The sequence below is a fragment of the Macroventuria anomochaeta genome (genome assembly GCF_010093625.1).
Source record: "Macroventuria anomochaeta strain CBS 525.71 unplaced genomic scaffold BU25scaffold_15, whole genome shotgun sequence".
In the NCBI taxonomy this organism is placed as follows: Eukaryota; Fungi; Ascomycota; class Dothideomycetes; order Pleosporales; family Didymellaceae; genus Macroventuria; species Macroventuria anomochaeta.
Window position 1 is genome coordinate 288,569 of NW_022985376.1, and position 10,215 is coordinate 298,783.

Genomic DNA, 10,215 nt, shown 5'->3' on the forward strand with positions numbered 1-10,215 from the left:
CCTAGATTTCTTCTTTTGTTTTTCGACGAGCTGACGAGACGAAGGCAAGCGTGGTTAACTGCTCTCATGCTATGGAATTTCGTGCTGCGGGAAAGCCGGTGACATGCGGTGAGGATGTTCTGGTCCTTCTGGAAGATGGAGCCAATATATTGACGGCGATCGACGCTTTTTGCAAAACTGCCACTTTGGGTATCTTCAATGCGCGACGACCAGATATTGACTGCCGTATTGAGCAATATCTGCTTCTTAACAATGGATGTCTTGCAATGTTTGTTGCATCCAGAGTCTAGAAACTACCGCGTTGGGTCTTCTTGCCGCGAAGGAACGGCTTGGCGTTGTGGGTTGATTCGAGGCATCAAGCAGTGTGGATGCGAGAACCACTGTCTGAGATTCTGCGCTGTCAGCCCCGCAACATTGCCTACCTGTACCCTGCATCAGCCTGGTCGTCGTCACAGTACGCCAAACCCCATCATTATGTTCAGGACGTCATGAACTTCGCGTGTCCTGCCTGCCTAGGTATTCCACGGAGACAGATCGAGTATCGTTGTTGGACCTGGACGCAGTACTACAAGACTGCAAAACATGCTTACTTCTTTGGAACTGCCTCACGGCCATCATTGCCCCCACGTTGGCAGATATTTCGATCACATCGTGATTCATGGAAAGACAGTAGGCGATGCGGGACCATTGAGACGTGATGTATGCGATTACCAGGGACGAAGTGAGTTCAGGATGCAGATATATCGGGCTGAAGGTATGTGGTGGTTCTTTGCAGCACCCTCGCGTATTGACATGATGTACTGTATAGAAGAATAACCACTTTGGCAAGAAATCGGCGTTGGCTGTGAGGTCGGTCCCCATGGTCAGTCATAGCAGACGACGCTGAGGCTGAAAGAACGGCTCCGATCTTGCATCGATCACGATGATGGACACACCGACTGTCCTCACTTCGACTAGATTCAGATGCGACTCCCAACACGTGTTGTCGATGTCGATTCGAGATATGATAACAGAGTGAAGCTGATCGTATTTTCCGAAAATCAAGCTGTCAGGCAGGCACCTTCACTCAGGCCTATAGGCTATTCCAGAATATGCCCTAGTGCCCATATATATAAAGACCACGTAGCAGCCCATCAATTCATCACGATTCTGCCCACTTTCCCTCCATTGACACAAGCAGGAAGATATACGCTTTGAGTCAATACTGGTGTGGAAAGACCCCGGTGATGATAACTACACAGAACCTTCAATGATATCCAAGAGGAATCTGTCGAGGCCAGCATTGCTGAGAAGCCATGGCGACATGAGGCAACAGAAGCAGAAGAGCAAAAGATACTTGAGCAGGAAATTGCGCATGACGGCACGAAAGAGGAAACGTCATTGACCTCCACCACCCCTCAATATACAAGCACACTGACGCAAAGTACTGCGGTCGCGACACCTAGCCCAACGCTACCTGATCGCGTCGTAGTAATAGCAAAGCTTCCCACAGACGACACACGCTAGGTACATACCGACCTGCAAGACTGGCAATCAGCCATCTACGACTTCGATACCGAAACTCCGCACAACACATCGACCCTGGATCTGCTCACTAACAGCACTTTACGTACCCTTCGGAACAAAGTGATGGAAGCAGATGCATACCTCGCATACATCGTGCAGAATTACAATAACCTCCCTTCAACGATCGCGTTCATTCATCCGCACAAAGATGGCTACCCGACCGCCTAGCACACCGACAACATCGAACATTCCAATGTAGTCTCTCTGCAAACCCTCAACATCAACTTCATCCAGAGCAACGGCTTCGCGAATTTGCGTTGCGTTCACGATCCCGGCTGTCCGCACGAAGTGATGCCGTTCCGAAACCCGCCTGAGGATCATCGAACAATCGAAGCAGCGATGCCGGATGCGTGGCGAGACTTGTTCAACAATACGGATGTACCGCACGTACTGGCGACCCCTTGCTGTGCGCAGTTTGCCGTGTCGAGCAAGCAGGTGCAGAAGCGGCCATTGGACGTATACAAGAAGTATTATACGTGGTTGATGGAAACTCAGCTAAAGGATGGGACAAGTGGACGGGTGTTTGAGTATCTTTGGCACATGTTGTTTGGTCAAGACCCCGTTTAGTAAGTACTCGATGAATTAGAATTGGGATGCGCGGCTGCTAACTTTGATAAGCTGTCCCACATACGAGAAGTGTTATTGCGATGTGTATAACAGATGTTGAAGATGTTCTGTTTCGTGAACGGACCAGACAATCTGGCACGTGCCTGGGTATGTGTCGGCGACATCTTCGATTGTCTTGAGAGATTCAAGTCGATACCGTGTCTGTGCACACAATGCGCGCGTTCACACGATGCGCGGGGTAACCCATTGCGCGTCAAACTTCATTACTACATAACACCACACCTATGGCTCCAATCGATGATGCGCTTGATGAAATAGATGCTTTGAAGCCTGGAAAAAAGCTCTGTTATACAACAATAGCCAAAAATCATGGTGTTGTGCGCTCAACTTTGACATGGAGGCATTAAGCCATCACACTCGCTATCGCCCCACCGTTACCGCCGCTATCACTTCGCCGTTACCTTCGCTATCGGTCCTGGCAGTATACCCCTTACCGCCCTCATAGAAATTTCACGGTGAGAGCAGACTCTTCGAAGGTTAACTGTTTCAACGCGAACCAGTTGGATTCGAGGCGCATGAAGTCCATGGCAACAGCGACGACTTCCGCCTGTCCCTGAGTTGTCCACAATATGGGGCGACCACCGGAAGGCGAAGGCATCAGAACGTAAGGAACGCGGACGCTCAAGCTGAATACCATGGCACAAGTCGTGTTGTTTGAGGTGCAAACACTGAAGTGGAAACTGGCGCTAGGACAAAAGCCCTTCGGTCTGCCTGTGCGTTCCCGCAAGGCGGTAGAAATGCCTCTTTAGACTTCTGGCTGCAGAGTAGAGTCGCCATTCGGTTAGCCAGCACCCAGGAGTATCGCCCACTGCTTCTGAAGCGTCATGGCGACACCTTGGCCTCGACGGTCGACATGGCCAAGCTCAATTTGCGAGCACGCTACATGCCTCAGCACTTTTCTCCACAGACTTTGCTCGACACGAACAGCTGACACATGCACACATGCACATATGCAAGAGCATCGATTCATTGACAGAGAAACTGTATTGATACTGCTGTATGCGCAAGGATCAACTGCCTACCCGACCACAGCCGATACAATCTCGACTCAAGAGAGCCACGAGGCCGATCCATGATGCTTGACCATGGCGAACTCCTCAGTGGACACACTTTCTATCAACAGGTATTAGTACATGGTGTTGATGAACTGGGAGGACATGTCATACCTTCAGCCCTTGAACTTCACCTCCACCACACCCTCCACCGCATCCTCATCCTCCTCATCGCGCTTCCACTTATCCCGTCCATCACAATAGATCGTCGTGTCTTCCTTACAGCGAGTCTTACTGTAGCCCAGATCCTTACATCCACCATTCTTGTTGCACCAGTAGACATTGAAGACGCCTCCGTCACCATAGTTGGTCACTGCGGTGCAGTAGCCGCAGTATAGGCCTTCATTGGACACTTTCTTGCAAGCGCAAGCGGTAGCGGAGCCGGTGAAGGTGGTAAGAAGAGCGGTGATGATAGAAGATGCGCGCATTGTGTAGGTAGTGGGGCCGTAGTCCTTGCAAGAGCTAGTCTGAAGTAAGAATGCTTGATGGAAGCTTCGAGGTTTGGACTGAGGAATAGGCTGGCTCGAGAGGACACATTCGACGATACTTGTATTCGTCGCTGGCCATGCCCCTGTAGTTTGGCCCCCAGATGCTCCGCGGACACTTCGACTATTTGAAGAAGCAAGATTCTCGTACTCTTCGCATTCAACGTGCGCTTTGTCAACGCGTGGACGCTTCGATATTGATGTAGCATTAGAGCTTCCCAAGGGGGATACAGGAATGTTGTCTCGTGCGGGGTACTGTAGAACGAGCTGAGATTTTGTAACATGATGGTACTATCTTTGGCAATGCGTGCATCCAAAGACGACTGCAGGCCAAGACACTCTCCCTATAGGCTGGATACGGCAAATATGTTGTCGCCTTTGGCGAACAAATCCTTTTAATAACTGTGAGCAAACCAGAGCAAGTAGTCGAGAAGTAACATCACCAGATTCTTTGCTACCCAAGGTCTGACAGGGATTTCTTTATGTATTGCATTCAACAAAAGGGATCTCCACTGGCGCAAGCGCCAGTATATCTACTTGAATTTTAGGACGCAGAACTGCGCGTTCTGAGATCCCACCTACACCATATCTCGGCTGCTACCGCAGCAAGACATTTCGTTGCAGATGGCTCAGAACAAAGCACCTAAAATTGCAATAGAGATAACGACGAGCAGAATGATGAGCCAAACAGGAAGAGCTTCCGACATGATTGTAAGTGGCTGGAGTGTTGTGAACTTTCGGTGTTAGGGTTCGACGGTGTTTTGCAGCGAAGATAGTTGGACGATGATGAAGCAGTTGAATGTTGAAGAACGTGGTAGGAAAGTCGAGAGGCGAGAATATATATACACAGCTGATAGGACAAAGACATTGATCAGTAATCAGGGACAGGGTAGTGTTGTGAAGACGCACAGAGTCCATCGTTGTTCGTGAATGATTTGATAATGACACTCAGGTGGAACATAATTGACATCATTGAATACTTTAGACGAATTCATGCTATATCTTCGAATGTTTCGCCATGCATCGAATGAAAGACAGGCCATAAGGGTACTGGAGGGCATTGGACATGTTACTGGCAGGCGGCATTAGGTCAGACCTGCAGCGAGACTGCAGTTCAGCTCGGAGTGCTTCATCGTTGTGCCCGGATCGAGTTATGACTTTTACCGAAATTGCGAGAGGGATTTAGTGCTAAACTTGCCGTTTCTTTCAGACTGATAGGACTGATGGAGGCTACAATATCTCGCAGGTCTTAATTGACTCTCCGGAACTGAAGCATGACTTGGCGGAATGGGTCCAGCGCTCCTCTGAACAATGTTGTCCTAGTTGAAGTGGCCTTCATCATTACCTTCAAAGAGTGAATGGCTATGCGTTGACCGAGCTACCCTCCGTCACTCGATAACGATAGTTTCTTGGTCCTAACCATCTGTCACCTGACAGGTCCGGGCGCCGTGCGATTTAAGTCTGTCGGCGCACTCCAGATGCCCCGCCAAAGAGCTTGATCTAAGGGCGTTTAACAGCCGAGAACACTGCAGCTGTTGACTCCGACCCCTATGCCAGTCGAGTACCAATATAGCAGGCGCCCCAGCACTTCTTTGTTCCCTTTACAAGCCGCGAGTGAAATTGGGGTGGCTCCCCTATGACTGCGACGGACATAGGTGTGGCCTTCAAGCAGCTTCATAATCTCGATGTGACCTTCTCTTGCGGCGTACCAGAATGGACTAGGCAGCTTCTTTTTGTCGTTTAAATAGTTGAGAGTAGCGGGATCGGCATCGACTAGGTGTGTGACCATACATCTGACAACCTCGACTTGACCACTGCGTACAGCAGTGTGTAGTGTTATCTTGCAGCATCGTGTCAGGGTTTCTCCTTGACAAATACCATATAGTGGGCCGTGTATGCTCTTGTCGTTCTACTTTCTCTGCAAGAATTCCACAAGATCGACACGCCCACACATAGCTGCTAGGTTGAGACAGTCGTTGTCTTCGAAGTCGACAGCTTCGATGACTTTGTTGTAGCGCAAGATTCCCCCATCAAACAAGTCAACGAAGAGCTGTAAATCACCATCGCAGGCAGCCATATGAAAGGCAAGGGTCGACACCAGTTCACTGTACCACAGCCTAATTGCAAGAGCAAGATTTTCCACACGGGGTCACGAAGAGTGAGGGGGCATGATCAGATGAGAACCGAATTAAACTGGCAAAGTGCGTAACAGACTCAGCCCAACCATGGTTCGGAAGGACCCCAAAATCGTCAACAAATCAAGACTGCAACGCGACGAAGATATAAAGGCTGCCCATTTCATCCACCTCAGCCCATCCAGGTACTTCCTCGTGACAAGGACCCTTAAAGGAAGTCGCCAATACAGACCGGTGATGACAAACAGTCGCTGACATGAAGATCTGAGGTCTGCAACAAGGAAGCCCTAAAGGGTAGTTGTCAGGACTGCGCAAAGTTAGTAGGCTACGGTCCTAGCAGTGATGTAAGGGCCGATCGACGTCGAGGACTGATTGCCAGAAGACAAGATTGAGTGATCATCCTAGAGTCAGCTGATTGATGTTCTATAGGGGAGCGTCTGCGGGTACGAGTGCTATTCGTGCAGATGCCATGTGCGTGTGTGCAGATGCTGAGTGGGAATTTGCAGATGCTGACTGTGTATTTGAAGTTGCTGGCTGTGGACTTGAGGGTCCTGGCTGTGTCAAGGGAGCTCTGTCTGCTCAGTCATACCCGCGAGCTCGAATCTCAAGATCAGGCGGGAGACCCAAGCAGAAGCAACGTATCGGACCACAATCCAGATCGCGTCCGATGGTGCAACAAATTGATAGCCTGACAGGATAGCAGTGCCATAGATGATGTGAGCTACCGTTCCGAGAGTCAGTACTTGGGAAAACCAGAAGAACCATTGGTTCTCAGGATCCCAGTAAAACCATCGCGTACTATGGCGTTTGCACACCGTGATTTTGTTGTTGGCAGCCGCTGGGAATTGCATTATCCAACCTGGCAATTTCTTTACCCATGCAAGCACTTTGCCTGGAACTTCCTTCCACCAGGCAAAGAATCAAGTCCAATTGAGCTTTTTGTACATGATGTTTGTAACACTCCCTCCTTGTTGATCTTCCCAACGCGCTCAGAGTCTGAGAGTAAGGGAACTTGCCCAGCACAGTATGGCAACAAGAACATTCCATATGAATATGTGATAACAATGTCTGCAGGCTAAGATAACCGACCACGCTTCTGTGAACAGTTGAAACGCTGCAAATGTAACATTGAACACTGTGGCACCTGCAAGTAGATATTCGAAAATGACAATAATCCCTGACAGTTTCATTCCAGGGTCTTTTGATGTTGTAAACTCTGCCTTTCACATTCTTCAGTATGGTCTTGGGGTTGGCGAAATCAAAGAGGTGGATTGGGTTGATCACAGGTGCAGCTATGGCAAACAAGAAGCTCAGAACTGGCCGACGTGTGCTGAGCAGACCAAGCTCCACCGGGCTTGATCCTAGAATTGACAGAATGGTGGGCAGAAGGCCGAGTAAGACTCCAGTGCTAGCTGTCTGGGTTTCCATGTTCTTGTCCGTGGTCTTTAACAAGCAAAGTGCTACTGCGCAACAAGCGTCGCTGTGTCCATTAGGATCCCTTGGATCGGCCCAATCACGGTATGTTGCTAATTCCGTGCTGCAATTGGATTTCAATCGTCCTTGCCAGTGTTACGATCAAAGGGCAACCCGCAACAACACTGAACGAACAGGACTACGCAACGATACGAGAGGAGCCGAGTGTTGAAGTCGTGTCTTAAGCAAAGCTCGTAGACACTATTCGATTGGTTCTCGGGAATGAGCAGAGGTACAGAAAGCCGTCGGGGGTTGGTTATCACTGAGCGAGCTCGGAGCGGCAGAGGTTTGACTGTGATAAACCGCTGTGATAATCAGGGGGTAGTCGTCTAGTCAAAGACCATGGCGACTGGTTGCAATGAGTAGTACAGAGTATACTGTCTGGCTCGAGAGCAGGTGAGATTCCAATAACAAAGTTGATTGACGAGGTTGAACACGATGCCATAAGGGCAGCGTGTCTACTTGCTTATATACTTGACAGGAGGATTGATTGTACTGCTCATATCAAGTATCGTCAGTGACTTGATACTCGGTCCAATCGAGCGTTGTTGACGTGAGCTCAATACTCGGTCCTCGGTGTCCTATTGATCGTTGTCGACGTGGGTCCTCTGCAAGTGGGTCGGTATATGGGTCCGTGATGATCGTTTGTGTACGAGATCCACGTTGTATCCACTGCAGTCCTTTTCGTACAATCTCGGTTCGTATAACAGATATTGCGAGTGTTGATTATACTGGGTATCACTGACGCGGCTTCACAGCTCGGTCAATCGATACTGCAGTTCCTTGGCTGCTCTTGTCTCGTTGCGTAGTCCTGTTTGTTCAGTGTTGTTCATGGATCGTAACACCGAGGAACTGTAGTATCGATCGACCCAAGCAGTGGGCCGCGTCGGCGATACTCAGTATGATCATCACTCCAGTGGAGCAACTCAAGCGACCCGAGCAGTGGGCCGCGTTGGCAACACTCGGCACGAGCAGTATACTTGGTCCGATTGGTATACTTGGTACGATCGGTATACTCGGCACGGTCAGTATACTCAACACGAGCAGTATACTCGGTACGATCGGTATACTTGGTACGATCGGTATACTCGGTACGAGCAGTATACTCGGTACGAGCAGTATACTCGGTACGATCAGTATACTCAGTACCGAGCAATCCGAGCAATCTGAGCAATCCTTTGCTCATGTATATAGCAAGTAGACACGCTGCCCTTATGGCATCGTGTTCAACCTCGTCAATCAACTTTGTTATTGGAATCTCACTTGCTCTTGAGCCAGACAGTATACTCTGTACTACTCATTGCAACCAGTCGCCACGGTCTTTGACTAGACGACTACCTGACTATTACGAAGGTTATTACAACCCGCCCGGATAGTCTACCCCTGACCACCCAAGCCTTGCTTAGGTGACTGTCAACCCCTACGGCTTTCTGTACCTCCGCTCATCCCCGAGAACCAATCGACTAGTGTCTACGAGCTTTGCTTAAGGCACGAATCGCAACAGCCAGAAGCCGCTCCATTTTGGGAAGAAAGCATAATAGAGCCCAGTATGCATGGGAGTAATGTGTATCGAGTAAACTTTGAAGAGCCGTTGACGAAAGCCAGATGGCCACAATGAGTCAAGATGTGAGTTATGAAACAAAAATCTTTAGCCAATGGCTGAGATACAACTGCAAAAGTTCAGTAGTTGCTGGAGCCTTGTGAAGTCTGACCTTAATAAAAAGCAGTATACCCTGCAGTGGGTGTGATTGGTGAGCTGACATGCCGCAGTGCAGTATGTTCCACTGCTGCCACACAAGGGCATCTTCCAAGCCTCCGACTGCTGGGCCCCTACCCCAACTCTGGAAATGTATAAGCTTGGAAGCGAGATGCTAAAAGATTAAGCGAAAATACAAGAACGCCCTATCAATGTCAATGTAACTTCTCTGCACTCAGCCTTGCAGCTTGCCAAGCAATTACTCACAAGCTGATGGGGTATAGTACATTCTCTTCTTGTCTGACGGGAAACAGATCAGGCAGAGCAGCTGGCGCTTATTGGGTGTTTGAGATGCTACACGATTGGATCATGCACAGTATGATCCTGCTCAGCTGCAAAGGCGGGCATGTAGTTGACTTGACTTAAACGTAGCATGAGCGAGAAGCCATAAGCTGCCACCGAGACACCATTCCTGGTGTTACGACAACTGCTGAGTGAAGCGAACCAGTTAGTCCCCAGTGTCTCGTGATCCTCCATGGAAAGACGACTGGAATCAAGCACATGTATTGTAAGCGAGGGATGCATGTCTGTATGTCTGTGAATGGATGTGAGGTCGCAAACCCCGACTGCGGTTTGAAGGCAGCAGCTTCGGTGCACGACCAAAAGATCGAAAGTGAACCTGACAAGCTCACGGATCTCATGTGCGTCAGCCAAAAAAAAAAGACATACATACAACAGCAGGTATTCGCTAGTGGTCACCCACCTAACTACTTGTAACGACTCTGCACACAGCAAGGCTGTGGGGCAGACTAGCTTACAGCAGCTACTGTACTAAGGCATTAATCTGTTCGCGGCGCACGGGCCGAACCCCAACCACCATGAATGCAATGACCAACATCACAACTTCAACCCGCTACTGCACAACCACAATGAGGGCTTTTGGAGCTGAAATTTCAGGAGATCGCGTCCCAGGTGGTGAATTGTCTGTTCGCCAAAGGGATAGTATTGTCTCCAAGGCAGAGGCAGGCTGTACTACCAAGGAACTGGCAGAAGAATTCAGCTGTTCACGTCGCACAATCCAGAAGACAATCCAGCGGTACAACATGACTGGCAACAACCAATCTAAGCCTCGGCCTGGTCAACCTCCACATATATCCCGTCGAGAAAGACGTTATCTCCAT

At 49.4% G+C, this 10,215-nt stretch overlaps 4 protein-coding genes across 4 annotated transcripts; 3 read left to right on the plus strand and 1 right to left on the minus strand.

The window, feature by feature from the left end:
- Window positions 1-922: 922 nt before the first annotated feature.
- On the plus strand, window positions 923-2,233 carry BU25DRAFT_431182 (uncharacterized protein; the record flags this gene model as incomplete). Its single annotated transcript, XM_033708648.1, has 5 exons — window positions 923-1,014; window positions 1,242-1,470; window positions 1,507-1,659; window positions 1,735-2,132; window positions 2,185-2,233. 5 exons carry the CDS (start codon window positions 923-925, stop codon window positions 2,231-2,233), a joined length of 921 nt encoding a protein of 306 aa, XP_033562056.1.
- A 1,128-nt stretch (window positions 2,234-3,361) lies between these two features.
- BU25DRAFT_448331 (uncharacterized protein) lies at window positions 3,362-4,344 on the minus strand (the record flags this gene model as incomplete). Its single annotated transcript, XM_033709596.1, has 2 exons — window positions 3,362-3,997; window positions 4,315-4,344. The coding sequence occupies 2 exons, from the start codon at window positions 4,342-4,344 to the stop codon at window positions 3,362-3,364; spliced, it is 666 nt and encodes a 221-aa protein (XP_033562057.1).
- A 4,135-nt stretch (window positions 4,345-8,479) lies between these two features.
- BU25DRAFT_45756 (uncharacterized protein) lies at window positions 8,480-8,791 on the plus strand. The gene has a single exon (XM_033710121.1). It carries the CDS (start codon window positions 8,523-8,525, stop codon window positions 8,712-8,714), a length of 192 nt encoding a protein of 63 aa, XP_033562058.1. The 5' UTR covers window positions 8,480-8,522; the 3' UTR covers window positions 8,715-8,791.
- A 1,172-nt stretch (window positions 8,792-9,963) lies between these two features.
- On the plus strand, window positions 9,964-10,212 carry BU25DRAFT_340429 (uncharacterized protein; the record flags this gene model as incomplete). The annotated part of the gene is made up of 1 exon (XM_033702811.1): window positions 9,964-10,212. A coding segment is annotated over one exon (249 nt), but the record flags the coding sequence as incomplete, so codon positions are not given.
- Window positions 10,213-10,215: the final 3 nt, after the last annotated feature.

Coding starts and splice junctions, on each gene's coding strand:
- BU25DRAFT_45756 (XM_033710121.1), top strand. CDS start 8,523: ATGTATATAGCAAGTAGACACGCTGCCCTTATGGCATCGTGTTCAACC.